The sequence below is a fragment of the Oryzias melastigma genome, linkage group LG14 (genome assembly GCF_002922805.2).
Source record: "Oryzias melastigma strain HK-1 linkage group LG14, ASM292280v2, whole genome shotgun sequence".
Classification (NCBI taxonomy): Eukaryota; Metazoa; Chordata; class Actinopteri; order Beloniformes; family Adrianichthyidae; genus Oryzias; species Oryzias melastigma.
Genome location: NC_050525.1, coordinates 28,973,564 through 28,995,385, shown reverse-complemented (window position 1 = coordinate 28,995,385; position 21,822 = coordinate 28,973,564). Strand labels below are relative to the sequence as shown.

Sequence of the window (21,822 nt, the reverse complement as noted above, 5' to 3'; positions counted from 1 at the left end):
ATAACCACGGACAATAAACTAACTGTCAAACTTCATCTGCCTCCCGTAGTCCTTCCGGATTCCAGCATCTGGGTCTGCTTCACTCCGCGATCAATATGAATACAAAATATCTAGATTTGAGTGTTTTTGGTCAAAGAATCTGACTGTATCGTATCAACAAAAAGTTCTTTTAATCCTTTATAAATATAAAGGTATGTATGTAAGCTATGTATCGAGATCGTATCGAATCGTGAGAGAGGGAAACACACACACCCTTAGATTTAATGCATCTGAACCTCCTCCCCAACATTAGCAGTGTAAGCTATCCATTAACTTTTTCTGGATGAAACTGATAGAAATGGAAATAAAATCAGGCAACATGGGAAAAAAAGGGGACAGCCTTCCCCCACATATTCGCATTTCTTTATTCGTGGTTTCACGCATTATATGATTTTAGTAGTCACTCTTCCAGTTGGTTAAAAAGCTCAGACAACTCAGTTTGCATCTGAAGAAGGTGCTGCGGTGTATCTCTGAATGAAGTCAAATGCAGCATTATGAATTTTTATTCCCACATTTTTTGTTCTTTGAAGTGAGAAGGCCATTTGATATACTCTGCATTTAGTTCTGTTTTGTTTATAAGTTCCATAAAATGTGTGTAATTATTGTGAAGACATGTTAGCATTTATTGATAATTTTACTAAATGAACATGTTGTGTTTTAACTTGTTCTAAAAATGGTTCTGAAGAGAATAATATATATATATGTATATATATATTAAATGTATCTATATCATAGATAACCATGGTAATATAATGATTACTGCAATGTTTAGCATTTGGAGACACTATCGGTATCGTGAGCTGTGTATCGTGAATCGCATCGTATCGTGAGATACCCTGAGATTCCCAGCCCTATTCTCCGGTCTCTTATCCTCGCAAATAATGGGGGAATAGTGTATTGAAACCATGTGACGTGTGGTTATTGTTGCAGTAAAGTTAGATTTGTTTACTTGGGAATAAAAAAATACAGATTTTTTTAACCCAACAAGTGTTTATCCGAGGAACTGTTCCATTTCATTTTCAATTAAGCTTCAGTCTGGAAGTTTATTTCTGTCTTTGACTCAAAGAAAAGCCTCACATTAAAGCCATGATCTTCCCTCTAAACCAGGGGTGTCCAAATCCGGTCCTCGAGGGCTGATCTCTTGCTGGTTTTCTAGAAATCCTGCCTGATCTGCTGCTGATCACCTGATCAGGTGTGTTTAGCCAATAAGGAGCTTCAATGACAGGTTGGTTGGAAAACATGTAGGGGCCAGCCCTCAAGGCCCAGATTTGGACACCATTGCTCTGACGGTTCTGTTCCTGTCAGAGGTCCTCTGGCGTCGCCACGCCGTCCGGTTGGTTTTTCTTTTATGACCTAATCACACCTTGTGAGCGATGGTGTTGAAGCACGCCGGTAATAAATGTTAATATCCTAATCATTTCATGGGTCCACACAGAAAGTGGTGTAGCTTTGGTCCATTTGTGGTGATTTACTCCTGGGTGAACGCGGCTCGTCAGCGGGGCCCGTTTTCCCCCCGGGGGGGTCGTAACGTTCAGCCGGTCGCAGATGGAGGCGCAGAGACAACTTTGAACACATCCACAGAGCACTTAACATGTTATAGCCTCTCGGAGGCATTTCCACCATGATTTAAAGCCCTAAATTGCAAAGTGAGAAACCTGTTAATGTTTTATTGCTCCATCATCGTTCACTTTTTAAGTCAATCAGTTGATGCACAATCAGCATTCCCCTCCACTCAAGGAGAGGCGCCGGCCCATTTCATTCTGCAGCCTTCTGCTGTGAGACACATCCATTGGAGCGTCTTTATGAGACTCGTGGCCGTTCCCCACAAAAAGTCGTCCAATTGTCTTTAATACCCCTTAAAGGCTGGCCCGCTTTCATCTGTTTTATCCCTGAATGACATCCTCCTCCTCCGTCTGCTCTCAGCTCGCAGTGATGAAGCCGTTTGCACACAAGAGCTGATAATATCACATGGATCAAAAGGAAAAACACCATGGAGAGGATAATGCAGGCGGCCTTCGAGGCTTGTTTCTACTCTGGAGCAGCCCTCCACCATATTCCAGAAGTCTCTGCAGCTCTTGGTGGCTGCTGGGTTCGGCAAACAGCTTTTGAGGTTTCCAAATCTGAAAGAGTGCGGGGGGTGAAATTCCACCAAAAACAAAAAGTCTTTGGTTTGTACTCAAAAGATTATCTCTTCCAGCAGCTTTATCATTAGCAAAAACATTTAGATGATGCTTTGAAAAAAGTATAAGTTCTGTAGGAGGGGATCCATATGGAACCATGTCAGAATACTGCTCTTCACCTTCTTCCTGGACTTCACTCACACTGACTCACAGATCACAGTTTCATCCCGATCCACTGGGTGGCATTGTGCACTCTTTTCATCACCATATCCTAATAAAAGGAAAAACATACTACAAGCAGAAAACTAATTTAAAAACAGCTAACTTTACATCGTAAGTTTAGTCATTCTTGTTACTATTTGGTTTACGTTGCTGTTTTTATGACATTTTTAACGAGTGTTTTAGAACTGATAGCATGACTTTGGCGGATCACACACCTTAAGCCTTGTTTCTACTGAGCGGTCCAGTCTGGTAAGGAGTGGTACGGTACGGTCCAGTTAATTCTGGTAAGCCTTTCCACTCAGTTAAACTCAGTTCCACAGAGCGGCTTGTTTTCATGCGTGGTGTAGAGCGCTAGCGTGTCATTGCAGGGCGACGACTAGAAAACAACAACAATGGACGTCATCCTGCAGCTCGTCGTTTTCAGCAGGTGGAAACAGCAGCTACGCCCCAACCGTCCTGTACTATTCTTCTATGGACAAACACCGGATGAGGGCCCTCAAGAGGTACGGGTCGGAACTGTTTAATGGGTCCATTTTACAATGGAAACACTCAAAATACCGGATTGAACCGGACCGTACCAGACTGCTCAGTGGAAACGAGGCTTTAGGGACCACAACCTGCCGGTACCAGAGAGTCCACCGAACTGTAGTCTGAACCACCCCTGCATCAAAAGTACTCGGGTACGGTACCTCTGCAGATGCATTAGTGGCTAAAGGACACAGTTCTGGAATTGTTGTACTGTATGACTCTCATGGTGTTTTGAAACAGGTAGCTGGGATAGGCTCACAGTAGCTGGGATAGGCTCCAGCAGCCCTTACTCTGAAAGAGAGACAGCATGTTCAGAAAACTGATGGAAAAAAGTGATAAAAATTAGCATGATTTAAAATACACGTGACTTCACATAAAAATTGTTATAACAGTTTAACAGAAGAGTTGCAAGATTTTTACATTGTTTAAATCACTGATATTTTTTACACACCTATTTTATGCAAACATGTCTTATTTCTCAACAGACACAGATACTATGATTTGCTCCTTTCACCCTGTTGAGCTACAAATGTTTTTTTTAACGTGTTCGTCTGACATTTAAAAGATAAAGACTTCCGGTTTTCCTTTTAAACTTTTTCCGGACGTTGTCTCCCCCGTGTGGTGCTTAAAGGAACTACAACATGTCGATGTCAACATCTGTTCATTCATTTTTGTTTGTCGCAAAACAAGAAGCAACAAAAAGTGGCAGATTATAAAGCTTGTTATTATTGTTGTTATAATTAGGGTTTTCATAATGCATTAATGTGGATGAAGAAGTGATTCAAACAGGATGTTTATCCTCCCAGCGTCTCCTGAGAAGCGTGGACGCCGAAAGTTAGACCTCGTTTTTTTTCGTTCGTTTTGAGAACTTTTTGGTTTAAATGATCGGTGTACGTGATAAATGTATCCATTTAATGATTTGTGAAACATTTAACTCGTCTTGGTGGTTGTTTCTTGTCTGCTGCGTAGTTTAAAGTCACTGGTTGGAAGCAACGCCACCTTTAACTCGTTTCAGTTGGAAAAAACATATGACGGCGAGTTTAACAGGAAAAGCCCCTTGGGGAGGATTGACGTTTGCCTCAGCCAATAGGATTTCAGATTTCCCTCCGTGAGCCCGCCTTGGCCGAACATTGACCAATCAGTACTCAGTATGAGAACTTCCTTCACAAAGACGGAGCATGTTCCATTGTACGAGCAGTTCTGAAAGAATATCGCTTTTGTGAAGGTGTCGGCAGAAAATAGGCGAATTTGTTTTTATTTTGCGTTGTGTTTCGGGAACTATTGTCACTTCTTAGCGGGACTCGGGGGGATGATGGGAAAGTGAGTGCTGGTCCGTGCAGCAAACTAACTACGGCGATCTCACCGAAGGAATTCCAGCATCTGCGGCGGATCATCCACCTTGCTCCCCGGCGAGCACGAAGGCCGGCCCGCACGAAAGGCACCCGGCGTCGGCGTCAACCTGTAGGGAATACAAAAATGGCTTCAATCGAGAGAAATCGTCAGCATTAATCGGAGGACGAAGACTGTTATCTCGCCAAATAGCCACCTAGCTAGGTTAGCTAGCTAAGCTAACGTTGCCGGGACGACTTCCACAAAAGCGCTGCGCGTGAACGAGGCAGCCGGCCGCCGTCTGCGAGTTTGTAATTCCCCGCTCGGCCTGAGAAAGTCGGTGACAGCCGCCCGCCCGCCATGAACGGCTTCAGCACGGAGGAGGACAGCCACGACGGACCACCTGCTCCGCCGTTCTACGGGCAGAGCTGCTGCCTGATCGAGGACGGGGAGCGCTGCGGCCGCTCGGCTGGAAACGCCTCCTTCAGCAAGAGGATCCAGAAGAGCATTTCTCAGAAGAAGCTCAAGCTGGACATCGACAAAAGCGTGAGTCGCGTCTTTTCTTCTCTTGTTTCTGAAGTCACGCGGGGTGTTAGCAGAGCGGGAGGCTCGCGGGAGCCTTCCTGTCAGGGTAGCTGTCAGCTAGCGCGAGCTAGCCGGCTGATCAACAAAGACGCTCTCGGTTCCGGTGGCGTTCTTGCTGCGGAAAACTGCACTCTCTGATGGAGTCTCACCTGCGTTTTAGCCTCTCAGGTAAATGTCAAATCGTTTCGGGGGGGGGGACACATACCGTGTTCTCCCGTGCGCCCCCCCTCCCTCCGCCGTCGCTTCGTAAAATGGCAGTTTAGCTGCGCAGTCTGACTGCAGCGGAGCTTCATGACCTGAACGTTAAGAACTCCGAGATCAGAGCTGGTTCCGGTGTGGGATTCGGGCCCAGCTTCCTAGTTTTCCCACAGCAGCCTCGCCGCGTGACAGCCAGACGTTGTTGTTGTTGTTGTTGTTGTTGTTGTTGAGCAGCTCAGACTGATGAAGATGAAGGTGTCTTCTGTCTTCGCGCCTCCTCTGATGAATCTCCATTCTTCAGAATCTTGTTGATCTCACTGACTTTACCCATGAGCACCCAGTCTAGAGTGGAACCACAAACCTGTGGCCTGTTCTTCTTCTGACTGTGATAATGCAGATATTATGACACAAACGTTGAGTTCCTAAACTCTTTACGGCTATTTATCAAGGAATTACTGTAATAACACAAAAAGAGAATAAAGATTTTGTATAGATTGTATTCACCGGATAATTATTGTAATAATAATAAAATAGTAAATAATAGTAGTAAAAATCATCTTCATTTGTTAATGCCAAAAATACATTTTCTTTACAATATTCTCATTAAAACGGTTTGTACAGATTGTATTTATCAAAGAATGATTTGCTGAGTTCGGATGGTTGTATGTGGTACAGACAGTCTTTTATTTTGAAAGAGAGCCATGTGAACCTCTGTGAAAAGTAAAAAATATTTTATATTTAGAAAAAAAAGGTAATTTATCTTAATGTGTGTCTTCAACTATTTTCAAGCAATCTTCTATACCAGCTTTTGTAGATTTTGTTGCAAAGCATGTAAATATCATCAGAAAGGACATGTTTTAGTTTTTTGTTTGTGTCCAAAATTCAAAGATATTTTGTTTTTTATAAATAAGCCTGAATTAGAGCATTTTTTGATGTAATGTGTGAGGGTATGTTTACGCTATGAAGTATTGTATATATGTTTGATCAAATCTATGTTTTGAAACTTTTAAAAAGTATTTTTAGGCTTTTATCTCATTATTTTTTCCAGTTGTCTTTTCTTTTTACTTTTTACTGATCCGAAAAATGATCCGAATCGTGACCCCAAAACCGTTACACGATCCAATCGTGACACGATCCGAACCGTGACCCTAAAACTATGACCCTAAAACCGTGAGACGATCCGAACCGTGACACGATCCAAACGTGACCCTAAAACCGTGACACGATCCAAACCGTGACCCCAAAACCGTGACACGATCCAAACCGTGACCCTAAAACCATGACACGATCCAAACCGTGACACGATCCAAACTGTGACCCTAAAACCGTGACACGATCCAAACCGTGACCCTAAAACCGTGACACGATCCGAACTGTGACCCTAAAACCGTGACACGATCCAAACCGTGACACAATCCAAACCGTGACCCTAAAACCGTGACACGATCCAAACCGTGACCCTAAAACCATGACACGATCCGAACCGTGAGTTCTGTGATCCGCTACACCCCTAATTAATAAGCAGACCACAGTCGTCATCACCAGCTTCATTAAACCTCTCAGCTTCCTCACTTTTGGTATTCATTCTGTTGGAAGCTCTTTGGAAACAGAATAAAAGCAGATTTTTGTTACAGTAACAGTTGATGTTCTCCTCGTTGCTTTGGGGTAGAAAGCATCAAACCAACAGCTGAAGTCTTCTGGTGAAGAGGAAGATTGTCCTTCGGTATCGCTGTGTTTTACAGAGGAAAACAATTCAACTTCCATAATTCTATGTTTGTATCTTTGCTCGATGAAGACGGTTGCAGGATGTCTTCAGCATTTAAGCTGGTTTAGTTTGGATGTTTCCTGAAGGTTTTCTCTCCGTCTGCCGTCCTCTCTAGCATCCCGACTGTTTCTCAGTTTTCTGTTTGCCTACGAGGCTTTTCCAGGAACGCTGAGCCTCGTCACGTGACGAGAGCAGACGGACTGAAAGCTGCATTTCAGGTGGAGAAAAGCTCCACATTTACGGTCTGACGGTTTCCCTGCAGGATTTTGCTCATGATTGTTTTTCTGTGAGTTTGACAGTCCTGACTGCACACTCTTGTCTCCACAGGTGAGACATCTCTACATTTGTGATTTCCACAAGAATTTCATCCAGAGCGTCCGCAACAAGAGAAAGAGAAAGACCAGTGACGACGGAGGCGAATCTCCAGATCACGACGTGGAGGTTCCTGAGGTGAGAGCGCGGCCACGCTGCGGTCAGTCCGGTTCTGCTCCTCAGATCCATTTGCTTTGTTTGTGAGGGGTTTTGGTTTTATCTGCAGACAAACTCGGTTCTGATCACAGGTGGGTTCTCCTCAAAATGCTTCTGCTTCAGTTTCTCTGTTTGTGTCGGGTGGATTTTGAGCTTTTATTTCTCTGTTTGTGGTGAGAAGTTTTTATTGCCTGGTAACCGGTCATCTTTGGCAGGCACCCGTGTGGGCAGCTGTGGGTCTTTCTAAGGGTTCCCACGGGGTCTCAAAAAGTCTTTAAAAAGTCTCAAATTTTGATATCTGAGCCTTAGAAATGCTGCTGCTTGAAACGTCTCTGTTAGATTTCATGTCAAAATTTACATTTTTTTGACCACAATTATTTATTGAAATGGTGTAAATAAACAGGGAGAAGCAGTTGGTATGCATCCATATGCTGAATGCTCACCGCTGGTTGGAGAAAAACAAAGAACAAGATAAAAGAAGCTACAGTTTTGATCCTAAAATGGGGATAAATTAATAAACAGAAATTAAATATGAAATGGAAAATAGACTGAGAAATTGGTCTTCATTTTTGACCGAAAAAGGTCTTAAAAAGTCTTAAATCTAGATTGAAAAACTAGTAGGAATCCTGCAAACAGTTTTTTTGCAGATAAACTTACTTTGGTGTTCCAATTGTGTTCATATTTTTAAAGCTTTGAAAGGCTTCTGTTTTCCCGCTCGTTTGAGTTTGGCCGTTTGTTTTTCTTCCTCCACTGTCAATAAAAGGCTGCACTGCCGTTTGATCACTGCTGGTTTCAGTATTTTCTTTATGTGACCTATTTATCCTATTTCCATATGAGGCGCGTAACTCTTTCAACGTGTTTTTAAATAAAGTTTCATTTTTGAATCCTGGTGACTGAAGAGTTAAGCTGCAGATGAGCTCGTCTGTCGGGACGGAGCAGCCGAACCGTGGCCTCTGATCCGTACGGACCACGGATTATCCGTGATCCTACTGTCCTCTGTTAAAGGTTTGAGCCGACGTCTCGTCTGTTTCAGGTGGATCTGTTCCAGCTGCAGGTAAACACGCTCCGGCGGTACAAGCGGCACTACAAGCTGCAGACCAGGCCGGGTCTGAACAAGGCCCAGCTGGCAGAGGTAACCCGACTACTGCTGCTTTACACATGTCACTGACGTCCAGCAGGGGGCGCCCCAAGTCTGACTTTGTTTTAGTCCGTTTTTGGGGAGATTTTTGTCTTTAATCCTCTGTGTTTAGTTTTTGTTTGGATGGAAATACAAATAACAGGTTGATATAAATATTTGTAAAGCATGAATACGGATATATTTTCTCAGGATCTTGTTCTTTAAATCCACTCGGATCCTATGGATTCATTCTGATCTTTTGTCAAAAAGCTGCAATGGAGTGAGAATCAGATTTTTAATGTTTAGATAATCAGTTGTGCTCCTTGTTTGATTTTTTTATTCTATCCTGATCAACATCAGAAGCTAAAATGTCTTTTGTGTCAAACAGATGTTTGAAAATACCAGCAACCTTGAAGGCATCGTAGCAAATTCAGACTCTCAATTTATATTTTCCCCTAAAGTAGCTTTTCTCTAAGAGATCCCATTTATTATCAAATTATGAATCACATAAACATTTCTATCAGTGGCTTGATTTCAGAATAAGAGACTCTAAAGTGGATGTGAAGACACTAACCTTTATTTTGACGGGTTTCTTTGTCAGACGGTGAGTCGTCACTTCAGGAATATTCCGGTGAACGAGAAGGAGACGCTGACCTACTTTATTTACATGGTGAAGAGCAGCAAGAGCCGCCTGGACCAGAAAGGAGAAGGAGGCAAACCGCTGGACTAAAGTTTCCCCTCCGCCCCCCCGGCGCCAAAACCCGAACGGCGACACCAAACACGACCCGGACAGCAGCAGAAACCCAAAGCAGCTCCGCCCCCGTCCCTCTTCCTCCTCCTCCTCCTCACCCAACGTTAGCGGAGGAGAAGCAGAGGCCCGACCCGGTCCAGAAGAACTGCTGAGGAACCGGGCCGTCACAGAACCGCTTCTACATGTTTGAATGCAACGTACAATAGAGCTGCCTTAAGACTGAAGACATTGTGTCCTTTTGTGGTGGTGGGGGGGTCCGAGCTGACTGTGGGGGGGTCCATGCCAAACAGGAAGTTCTGTTTCTTCTTTTTATTCCAAAATATTTCTGACCGACTCCTTCCCACGCCGTCAGTGTCAGAAAAGGTCGGAGTGGCTTCTTCCAGAGCGGCGCGATGCGTTCAAGGACGGTGGGAACGATGTAGCACGAGGCCGGGACCCTCCGTCGTCGTCTGGATCCTTGGTTCTGACCGTAGAGGCTGTGGCTGCTGACTTTATCTCCTTACAGATTAAACACATTCGTCTTTCTGCAGATTTGTCTTTGATTTTAAAATCTCACAGGAAGTGACGGCTGGAGAGAGCCAGCATCTTTCAGGATCGGGGGGTTCTGCATTCATATTTCATCCCGTTTGGGAAAAGTGCAGACAGGAATCTCCCAAAAGGATTTTTGCTTTTCCCTTTTTTCCTCTGAACCATCTGCAGCTGAGACGCTCTGCCGTGTTTACGGCTTCACGCCTCGACCGTCCAACTTTAAGCAAACACTCCAGGGTTTATTTACACTCGGACTTTTATTTTGAAACCATCCCTCCTCCAGCCGTCTCTCTGCCGGTGACGTCATGAATTTAGGATTTGTGTTTCAGAGTCTTTTTGCTTGTAGGTTTGTTAGTATCATGTAGGTAACCGCGTAGGTCATGCCTCATTAACCCCCTGTTGTATTAGAGAATCCAGTATGAAAGTGACGCTCTAAAGATGATTAATAAATGGATTGTACAGCTGGAAGGACGTCTGATGCTTTCATTTATTGTTCAGTCAGCATTCACACGTCCTTTCTGAACGTTTGTCAGCACAAAAACAAAATCACACTTTCAGATTTCAGTGATCTTTGTATCAAAACGTTCAGGACGTTACTGCTTGTATTTTTGGTATTCATAGACTTTATAGTTCTTGAAATATTGAGCAAAATATGCCCCACAGGAAATGAATGAGAAAGTCTTCAATTGTTAAGTAGTTTATCAAGAAACCTTGAAATATATTTAAAGATGTTTTCATCTTTGGAGTAATTTTTAAAAAATGGAGTTTAGCTAATATTTTAGCAACAGGCTAACGTTTTTGACTAATTCAGTTTACCAAAGAGTTTTTGGTTACTTGGAGTTTAGCTAGTAATCAAGCAACAATCTAGCTCTTTTTGTCTAATTTGATACTGGGGGTTTTGGGGTTCATTTTGACTTTAGCTCATTTCTGAAGAACTCACTTAATATTTGCAAAATTGTCATGTTTTACTCATCTTCAGGTCATCTTCAGCGCTCTTTCTTCTTTGACGAAATTTCCAGTCTTTTAGCAAATTTCACATTTTGCAAATAGTTTTTTTCATTTTCAGCAAATCTCTTCAGAAACTAAAGCAAATCGCGTCACTATTTTCAGACAAAAGCTTCAGCGTCTGCAGACTTTCAGCCACACGCATTCACACCAACATCGCAGGTAATCAAACTTCTAGTTTTAATGTCTGTTTGTTGCAGCTTTTGGCCGCCAGGTGTCACTGTTTGCTTTTATTGACAGAGTTACTTTGTTTTTAAAACACTTCGCTTAAATGTTTGTGTTTTAGATAAAATATATAAACATTTTCTAAATAAAATCCCTAAAATGTTTATGAGAAAACATGAAGAACTGATTTAAAAAACACAGGAAAATAATAAATTAAAATAATACAATTTACGAGGGAGAAAACATCAATAATCCCAAACCCGCGTGTCTTAAAATAATTCATTTATTCCCGGAACCATAGATAACTTTACACCTAAAACACACGTCTGCGGCCACACGCACGCGGAGGGGTTGAAACCTGTTGGTGCGTGAAAGCTGCGGGTCTCTGCTGCGCCGCGTGAAGGTGTCACGCCGCGCGGACACTCCGGGGGCCTGAGGTAGATTCAACGGGATCCCGCAACAAACAGCAGCCAAACGCGCGTGGAACAACCACCTGTGTCCGCAGGAACACCTGCGGCGTCGCGGCTCCAGGAGATCTCCTCTTCATCAGAACTTCCTTTTCCCGCGTTTCTCGGTTGGAGCTTAATTACAAGCAAAGGCGGGAAAGAAGCAGAAACGTCTTTCTTTTCTTTGGTGGGGGGCCGAGCGGGAAAAGGTGCGGGATTCTGGCGGCAGCTGGAGCCGCGCGCTCCGCTCCTCGAGAGCGCACCAGCGGCGCCTCGTTCTCGTCTCTTTCCACAGTCTTTGACACCTTTTCAGCGCGTGCGTGCTCAGTTTGAATCCAGAAGAAGCGGGTGGAGGTGGAGGGTCTTCAGGGGGTGGGGGGGTCACTGGTTCAGCTCCAGAGCCCAGACCTGCTGCGGCCACCCGGTCCGGCCCTTCGCCTTCTTCTCCGCTCCGATGGTCTCCTGCAGGCCGTCGGGCTGAGAAGAAGACGCAGCATCATCATCATCATCATCAAGACAAATAAAGATAAAAGTAAATCAATAAAAATGTGACGCAATTATTATTCACAGAAATTTTAAAAATTCATTTTTACGCGTTCAGGCGTTTAAAACGCAAAGAATATTCAATAAAAAATGACTTTTAATTAATGCAAAATCTGTGTTAATTAACAAGTTTGTTATAATTTGTTTGTGCATTTTCACATGTTTAGATAAATACCTACTAATAAAAATATAAATATAAATAGAATAGTTTTTATAATGACATGATAAAGCAATCCTCTTTTAGGTGCAGAAAGCAATAGCAATAAAATATAAGGAAAAGTAAAAACAAATATGAAACATTTACGCGTTAAATTAAAAATAGATTGTACAATTTTTAGGTAAATAACTTTAAATAAAAACAGTTTCAAAAATATTTTTGTCGCTTTTCCAACTGGTTTTATCTAAAAAATACACTTTTGGAAACGTAAAAACGGATTTTTTGCGGATTAAAAAATGTCAAACTGATTAAAAATCCGCATCTGTATTTTTGCTGTTCGACGCGGGACTCACCAGCTCCCGTTTCCGCTTCAGGTCCCGCGTTTCAAACTTCTTGATCTCGGCCTTGAAGCCCTCCGTCTCCCCGGAGTCTTTGGCCAGCACGTCCATCAGATACGCGATGTAGCTCGTGGCGAGGCGCAGCGTCTTGATTTTGGACAGTTTGGTGTCCGCGGGCACGTTGGGGATGCACTCCCGCAGCTCCGCGAAGGCCGTGTTGATGCTCTCCGTCCTCCGGCGCTCCTTCTTGGGCCCCGACGCCCTCCGCTTCCCCATCCCCGCCGGGAGCCCCTCCAGCCGGCCGTCGTGCGGCGCCCCCGGCGCCCCCAGCTCCGCGGCCGGGTAGGGCGTCTGGATCTGGAAGTCCGGCGGGACCTCGCCGTGGTTCACCACCCAGCTCTGGAAGTACGGCGCGTCCTGGTGGCACCGCTGCACGAACGGGAAGGGCTCGTGCATCAGGTGGTGGTGATGCTGGTAGCCCCCGATCAGGTTCATGGTGAGCCGAGTCGCAGATCTAGTCGTTCCCGCTCTCCGAGTCTCCGCCGCTGCGCGCCCACGAAACGCATCCAAACGCGCAGAATCCTCTGAATTCACGCACCGAACCGCAGAGCTTTACATGCCGAAGGCGCCGCGCGCCGAGGCGGAACGGGCCGCAAACAGCGTCATTATTCCAGGAGGAAACGCCTGCGATGTGCGGGAGTCCTGCGGGGCCGCAGACGCTGCCCTGAAGAGGCTGCTGTGATCCGCCGGAGAAATTTGACCCCGCTGAAGGTGTGAGGCCCCAGGTTTATATGAATTGGATGTCAGCGCGCAGAGGGGGCAGCCAATGGAGGACAGGATGGGGAGGAGAGTCTGCAGAGCAACAACATGCGCCGTGCGTGTGTGGAGCTGCAGCCCCCGAGCCGCGCGCGCAGAGAGCACATATCTGCCTGATGATGCTGCGCGCGGCTGTTCCCCCAGAAACACCAGAACGAGAAGATTCTAGTGTCTTTTTTCATTTTTATTTTGGGAGGTTGGAACCTTTGTGGAGATTTTGCGCGTAATTTACGCACCACCTGCGCGCGGGCACACCTGCTTCAACAGGAGCTGCAGTTCCGGGGTAGAATAAAAAGCTATTTACTGTTTGTTTTGTTTATACTCGATTACTTTAAGTGCTGGAAAATGTATATTTTATACACAGTGTTGGAAGTCCAGGAAAATGTAAATATGGAGGAGAAAGCAAAAACTTTTGCGCATAATAAACTATTTTATTTTTTAAATAGTTTTATTTCTGTAATTAATATTTTAGTTTGTGCCAAAATGGTTTCCTTTATATGTAAAATAAAGATTAATAATGGATTTATTTTATCATCTTTTAAAGGATAACATTTGTATCCATTTACGCTTTCGTGCGTAATTGTGACATCCTTTTGCGGAGTGAACGCGCATTTCCTGACTGACATTCTACTGTTATCAGATATCATAACAGAATATAAACCCCGGATGTGATCAGCGACAATGGTCAGGCGGATGGAGGTTATTCTTGTGGGGTTTCAAACCCCAAACTCCGCGGCCTGGACGCAGCAGGTCATCAGGCCTGCCGCGGCTCCGTGCGCGGTTCCGTGCGCGGTTCCGTGCGCGGCTCCGTGCGCGCCCCGGTCCCCCCCTCCCTCACACACTAAACACATCATCTTATCGCCATCGCCTAAAAACATTATCCCATTACATTGCGTGACCTTGACGCTATTTAGGAACCATTTACGGCGGCGTCTTATCTAAATACAGCCATAAATCAGGAGGTGTTCCCCTGCACGGTTTCCATAAAAGCTCTCCTGGCCCGCGCACTGTTTACAGCACGCCCGTTTGCAGCATATTTCACCGTCCAGCCGCGTTGCCATAAATTATTGTCCGTCACAGGTTTGTGGAACCGTATTTCACGCGAGCACGCACCAGCCTGGCGCGGGAACACGCGGCGCTTCGTCCCGAAACGACCCGGCGCGCGCTGCCTTTACGCGCCGCTCAAATCTTGCTTTATTTATTTATTTATTCTTGTTTATTTGCATGTAATTAAAGAACATAAGATGCTGGAATTATTAGAGTAAAAATTATCATTAAAGTTAAGACAGCGAATATTTCTTGCAACTTTATTTTCTCAAAGGAAACGATCGGACACGCGCACTGGCGTGTTTCCTCTCAGGTGTTTTTATCTTCAACAACTGAATCCGTTTTTAGACTTTACACCTGAAAATGTCCCATTTCCTCCGCGCAGAAGCTGGTCTGCATCTCCGTCCTTTGATGAGAGCATCCGAGCTTTTCAGAAACATAATCTGAAGGACAACCCGCGCGCGCGCGTGGATGCTGCTGCTGCTTCTGCAGACGCTTCCTCATCCACTGTCAGCGTGAAAAACCCCATGCCGCGCGCAGAAAGAAAACCTGACACTGTCGATTAAGACGTCCACTGTGCAGGGATGAAGTGCAGCCCCCACACCCCCCATATTTCTGTCTCACCCTCTTCAGGTTCTCACTGCATCATCTTCAATCTCTTGACTGCCCCCCCTCCCCTCCTTCCTCCGGGTCGGTGCTGAAGGAACCGGCTCTCCAGGCCCAAAGGGCTCCACTCCTGCAGGAGGAAACCTCCATAAAAGGCCACGGGAGCCACGCACGCACGCGGGCCTGCCATGAATTCTCCTCCCGATTGTTTGTGGAAGTTTCCTAGACACGGCTTCCCTCCTCTTCAGAGTGCTTACCCTCTTCTCCACATTTCCAAACAAATATTCTCTGATTCAAAGCGCAGCGCCTCCAGCTTCCGCGCGCGCTCATATGGAGATGCACGACGTCCACTTGGTGCTGCGCGGATGAACGCACGTGTCACTCAGAGAAAATGTCCGAACCTCTGAGAGCAAAACTCAAAAACACGTTTTCCTGATCTGATGCTGCAGGTCAGAAAGAAACAGAAAATGTGGGAAATTACTGCAAAAAAACACAAATGATAAACTTCATACCATCAAACTTTTCGTAAATATTTAGTTGTTTTTTTAATTATAAAAATCTTAAGTATTTTTTTTTTGGTTCGGACAGCTTTGCAGGATTTTTACATTTAACTTTAACCATTTATCTTATTAAAATAATCGCCAGCAAAACAAAAACAAATTCAAAAACGGAACTTTGATTTAATCATTTATTGAAATGTAGAATTATTTGCTTTTTAGTACAAAAAATGTTTTTATATTAGCTTAAATGTTAGTAATGGAGATGTTTTTTCACATTTTTCTATATTTTTATGCATGTTGTTCATAAAATAAAACCAATAAACTAATTGATACATTTATTAGATGGCTTCATATTTAAATTCTTACATTTTTACATGAATTTATTGTTAATTTGCTATAATAGTTCCTAATTAATAATCAAAAGTTGTTTAATCTGCTTCGAAACCCTCTGATTTGTTAAACATCATTAAAATACAAGTTTTATACTAATAAAGTGCCCATAAAAATAAAAAATGTAATTCTTTATAAAAAATAAAATAAAATGTAAATTAAAAAAATAGAATAAAATTGTAGACCAACTTTCTAAAGAAAGATTATTTTTCATGAATAATGAAAACTAAAAACCAGTTTTGGATGAATTATTAGTCTAACCCGAAGTGTGAGCCCAAATGATTGTCCTGCCACCTCCGTGCTCCTCACTTAGTTTAAAATCTATGTGCTGAAATTATTTTTTAAATTAAATTACTGCTAAAAAATAAAAGACTTTAAAAAATAAACTAGAAAATGTCCTTTTTTTAAACCAACAACTTTTTGAAACCATGTTGATTATGAGGTTCAGTCTGTGTTTTTCTGGGTTTCTTCGCCACATCAGAAGGATTCAAAAGCAGAAATTCTCTCCAAACACGAGGAGAAGTGACGTTTGTTTGAAAGGTTCCCTGGAGAGCTGCAGCAGACGGTCAGAGAGCGGCTCGGCTGTGATGAAACTCTCCACCAGCAGCTGCTGGGACGTCCAAAAACAGAGCAGAGCTTCTAGATTCTCACATTCGACTGGAATAATGATCTCCAAACTGTTGAGCTGACTCCGTCCAGACTGCCACCAGCTAAAGATGTGGCTTTTTACGGTTTGTCATTAGGATCTTAAGCGGATCATTTAGTTTTACTGCCAGCCTCCACAGCAGCGTCTCCTCATCCTGCTCTGCTATCAGCAGCACATTCTCCACATGTTTCTGCTGCTCCTTCTGATCTGCTGTACTTTATGTCCCTCTGCCAGCTCTGCGGTGATAAGCGACGCTCGTCTCCGTGCGCGTCTGCTCTCCGGTCCCTCAGAAAGGTCCTCCTGCTGCAGTAATTCTGCCCGTCCTCAGCCAATAAAGATAAGAACGGGATGGGAGGAATGTGGAGCGCGGAGGTGGCAGAGACGAGCTGAAGGGACGGAAGGTCCAACACTTTCTGTCAAACCTTTTTAGCGTTTGTGTTTGGACAGTTTCTGGATCCAAACACGTCATGATGGTTTTACACGCAGACAGCCGCGGAGCTGCAGACGCAACGGTCGCTCTTCGCTTTTGCAGCAGAGATGGAGGCGTCGGGAGGAGGGAAGAAGGCAGCGTGAGGCCGTTCACTCCATGACCTCGCTGAGGTCACCGCCTCAGATGACTTTAGGAGCCCAGAAATATTTACCTGATAAACCCAGAGATCTGAAACATCCCATCAAATCTGAAACTTTCTCTTTTTATTTATGAAGGTTTTTTTGTGTCAGATGTGAGCAGAAACCTTTGAAATCGTCATTTCCTTTCAGATGCTTTTACTTTGAAAGAATTCAGATTTGTACTTTTGAAGTGGAGCTCTTTAGCCGTCAGGCTGATGGACTTTGATGAAAACAGGACTCTGAAGGTTTTTGTGAGAATCGTTCTCACTGACGGTTTGCTTTCACAAAAGCAGAAAACCAAAAACTGAAGCAGATCGAAGCGTTTCGAGAATCTGAAACAGAACTTTTACCGACTGAGGCTGAGATTCAGTTTGTTGGTTTTAACTCAGTCTGGAGGGAAAGATTTCTTGTCTTTTTGTCCTGTAAAAGTAAATTCTGTTTGGAAATTGTTTTTTTTTTCTAATTTTGAAGACGAGCAAGGACTAAAATACTTTTCCTTTTGACCCAAATCTATGACCTATTTCCTCTTTCTACAAGACACGTGTCAGAAAACAAAAAAAGTTTTAAAGTCATGATTTAGAAACCTTCTCCTCCAGCATTCCTTTAGAGCTCAGAAATCTGGAGCTTTCAGTTACAAAAAATCACCCTGAAACTCCACTGCAGGCCCACATCATCACACTACCACCACCAACTCTGAAGAGGGAGTCTAAAACAAGACGCCCTCTTATTTATTTATTTTCAAAAGTAAAGTACAAGAAAGTAGTAAAATTCTCTGTTGATGCAGCAAGAAAGTTTTTACTTAACAAGAAATCAGAAAAAATATTAAAAGTATTAAATGAGTGGAAATGATTCATTAAAATGTTTAAGGAGAATTTAATAAAACTCCATTAAAATCTAAAACTAGAACTAATTTTTAGATCATGAATCTATGTTTTTGTTTCTACAATAACGTTCATGAATGCCTCAAATTTAGAATAATATCCTTCAAATTTGATCCAAAATTACAGGAAAATCTGAGTCTTAAATCAAGTTTGGACTTTAAAGCAAAATTGTTTTGACTTGTTTTAATGATAATTTTCCTTATTTTTAAATTTGAGCCCAAATGAGACAAAAAAAAAACGTAAAACCTGGAAAAATATCTTAAACGTTTAAAAAAGATCTAAGATCAAATAGTTTCTGTTTTAGTGAAATGCTGAAACTTTCTGCCTTTTATGACATTCTAAACTACAGAATGTAGTTTATGAACAAAGTTTCTGTTTATGATGACATCTTTGGATTATTTCTGATTTGAAGTTTAGTATTTTACAGAATCACAGCACTGTGTCACAAACACTGATTCTCTGCTTTAAACTCATTTGTTTTTTTAGATTTAAACACAGCAATAGTTCAATAAACAAACTTCAAGAGTTCCTTATAAAAGAAAACATTTGGTTTTAATTTGTTAATAATCGTGTGGATCAGTAACTGACCACAGCTTGTATTTAACTGGTTTAAAACAACATTTCTTTGACATTGTCATTGTTGGATTTGTAACTTTTTTCCCTAAAACTTGTTTTGAAATGATTGAAATGATATTGGATGTTTTTTGACTGAAGCAGCAGGTAAGCTGTGGTTCTCAGTTCTGATCCGGATGGGGTTCGGCTGCGCTCGCCGGCCTCCGATGACATCACAGCAGCGGCAGCGGCATGCGGGCGGCTGCTCTGTGTCAGACGACCCCAGAGGCTTCAGGCCGGCTCCGAGTCAAAACATCAGCCAAAGAGGTTGACCTCCAGAGATCCTGAGGTGCAGACGGTTCAGGGACCCTCAAGTCCAGCACTTTAGCAGGAAGTTTCAGAGCTGGTTGACCTCCAGCTGGAGGCAGAAAACTTTCAGGACATCAAACGTCGTTCCAGAAATCTCAGAGTTTGATGCTTTTCAGCAGCTAACGTTGGATGGAGATAAACGTTGGTTTCTGATGGGACATTAAATAAAAGCGATTCTGAGGTGGATTATGGAGTGTTTGAGCAGAGAGAATAAATCCCAGCATCCCTCTGAAGGACGTTTGTATAGACTAACACTCTGCAGTTGTGTTGAGGTCATTGTGCTGCAGACATAATTGCCCCACAGGCTCTTAATGGCAGAGGCAGCTAGTTAAAGTCTGTGTTTGTCCATTCATGCCGGGGTCTCTCTCTCCGCCTCGCTCGCTCGCCCGCTCATTAAAACGCTGAATGGGCCACAGATGTGGAGCTGCCCATTAGCCTCTACCTGGGAGGAGGTTTGGGAGAGGTGATGTTAGGAAGTGAAGTTAAACATCGGGGTGAGAGCGCCGTTTCCCCGCCGAGGCCACCCAGGATAGAAACGTCCGCGCTGCTGCCGAGGTTCCAGAACAAATCTGGACTTTAGTTTAGGAGGAAAACTTCGTTTTGAGGCGTCGACCAAACAACTCAGAGAAGATGAGGGCAGCTCTGAGCAGCTAACGTCTTATCCATGATTTATGTATCATTTTTAAAGCAGGATTTAAACGTATGTCGACCAATAGGGTTTAAAAGTGGCAGAAAATGTGGGTCCTGTATGTGTTTGTGAGAGTTCTAGGGTTACAGTCTCTGTGGCTGCTCACATGACTTAAGTGTGGACTCAGTAGCTTAGCTCGCTACGCTAGCTGCCCGGTGGACAGCGTAGTGTGCTAGCGAGCTAATGTGCTCCACTTTAGCCAACTAGCGAGCGCTACTGTAGCATGCTAGCAAACTCCTGTTTCGAGCTAGCGAGCTTTACCGTAGCTAGCATACCCACTGAGTCCCCACTTTATCCAATGTGGGCAAAGACATGTGGGGCCACCTTGGAGACTGCAGATAAACCCGTTTAAGACCCACATTTTCAGCCACTTTTGAACCACATGGTCCAGTTGGATTTGCTGGTTGGGTATTTGTGTGTTTTCACTCCAGATTTTTGTTGTTCTTTATAATTAGATCTGGACGTTTCCCCCCAAAAGTGTTTCTTCACTTTTCAGTGCTTTGAGTTTGACCATCTTTACATCCGACCTCTCTGTGCTGCAGTCAGTGGTTTGGTTGATCCATCCTCCTGGTCGGACCGTCAGAACTGAGCGGTACCAGCCTTTGAACACGGCTGAAGCTTCATGAGTAGCATAAAGAAAACAAGCTAAACTTTGATCTGAAATATAACATTTTGTAAACCAAAAAAATCACAAAGTGAAACTCCAAATACTTCCTTTTATTCTGTTCACTTTCAGCTCCTGAAAACTTTTGCAGCAGTTCTTTGTTTTTGCACTTTGCAGGAAACTTTCTGAAAACGTTTATTTTCTGTGAAGAAACGCCGTTAGATCAACAGAAATGTTCGTCCAGAGTCCAAAACGAGTCTTGGCGTTTCACGGAGCGAATGTTAGCTCATGAGGGCTGTAAGCTAGTGGGGGAGAATGGAAACAAAGGGATGATGGGATATTGATGGAGACTTGCTTTTGCTGCACAACTCAGAGGTGAATTTCTGATGAACTCATGTCGCTCTGCAGAAACTATGTCCTAGAAAAGGACACGTGTTTAGATTTTGCCTTATAATGGGATCAGAGTGCTTGTATTTCATTGGATGACTGTAAACGAATGACATCATCTCTCATCGTCTCCCGGTGAGCCGATCCGCTCCGACTTTGACCTGAAGAATTATAAATGTCGTCATTTCTGTTCTGTTGTTGCTCGTCTTTTTCAGGAGTACAAAAACATATTTTTTATTTTATGTTAAGTGAGGTTACATCACTTTTTGTGGTCTGAGTTAAGTTTTCTTTCCGTTACCATGACAACTAAATGTTTTGAATTCTTCTTAGCAAAATTCAATAAAAATAACCTAAAAAAAGATTTTGCTCTTAATGTATAAAATGGGGTTTGGTTTTGTATTTTTTTAAAAACATATATTTACCAATTTAATTATCATAAAATCTAATTTGATTTGGTATTGTTGTTAGTTTTTTTGCTTTAGATTCTAGTTCTCTTTTTGTTTACCTTATGTTTTTTTATTTTATTTTTTTTGGAGTGTTACCGTCTGAAATGAACCCAGATGGGTTTCCGTAACACACATTTCAATATTTTATTTTTATTTTGTTTGTATTTTTATGTCCTTGTATATGTAGGTAAATCAAATCAAATCAAATCACACAGTCAAATTAAATCAATTTAAATCAAATCAAATTAATTCAAACCAAATCTAATCAATGTAATTTAATTTAAGCTAATTTAAGTCAAATCAAATCAAATGAAATCAAATGAAATCAAATCAAAGGAAATGAAATTAAATTAAATCAAATCAATTAAATCAAATCAAATCAAATCAAATCAAATCCAATCCAATCCAATCCAATCCAATCAGAGCTGACGGTAAACCAGGTAACTGTAGATCACCTGAACTCAAACCACCTATAAGAGGACTGACTGAACACACCTGCAGCACCTGTTTCCTTCTTTCAGCTCCTAAACTTTAAGATTCTGACCAATGAACACTCAAGGTTTGGACTGAGCGCCGCAGCCGACTGAAACTCAGGAAGTTGGACTCCGACTCTCGTCTGGGTTGGTCTGAAACTCTGTCCTATCAGCAGAGAGCCTAAAATAGCCCCCCAGCTCCGAGTCCCGGCGGGCTTCAGGCCTCTGAGGGTGTCGGATCAGCCCGAGGAATGCAGCGTGAGCTCTCACCTTCAGATTGGATGTCTGTCGAAGCGGCGTGAGCTCTGATTGGTCTGTTGTCAGAGTGACCTTTACGGTATCAGGCGCTGGATTCCCTCTCAGGACGAGGCGGACTTCCCCGGACACTTGGCACGCTTTTATGTTGGTCCGAACCTGAAGTGGTCGGGACAGAACAGACTTTTTACTAACTTCTGAAGGTCGTGAAGGTCATCGTTTGGTATCTGAACCCTTTCAGTCTCTGTT

At 43.2% G+C, this 21,822-nt stretch overlaps 2 protein-coding genes across 2 annotated transcripts; one reads left to right on the top strand and one right to left on the bottom strand.

The window, feature by feature from the left end:
• The first annotated feature begins 3,173 nt into the window (after positions 1-3,173).
• Positions 3,174-10,118, top strand: sap30l (sap30-like). Its single transcript, XM_024266166.2, has 4 exons — positions 3,174-4,784; positions 7,114-7,236; positions 8,288-8,386; positions 8,973-10,118. Exons 1-4 carry the CDS (start codon positions 4,599-4,601, stop codon positions 9,099-9,101), a joined length of 537 nt encoding a protein of 178 aa, XP_024121934.1. The 5' UTR covers positions 3,174-4,598; the 3' UTR covers positions 9,102-10,118.
• Positions 10,119-10,825: 707 nt separating this feature from the next.
• On the bottom strand, positions 10,826-13,084 carry LOC112142649 (heart- and neural crest derivatives-expressed protein 1). The gene is made up of 2 exons (XM_024266159.2): positions 12,320-13,084; positions 10,826-11,743 (listed from the first exon to the last, which is right to left on the bottom strand). The coding sequence occupies exons 1-2, from the start codon at positions 12,797-12,799 to the stop codon at positions 11,648-11,650; spliced, it is 576 nt and encodes a 191-aa protein (XP_024121927.1). The 5' UTR covers positions 12,800-13,084; the 3' UTR covers positions 10,826-11,647.
• Positions 13,085-21,822: the final 8,738 nt, after the last annotated feature.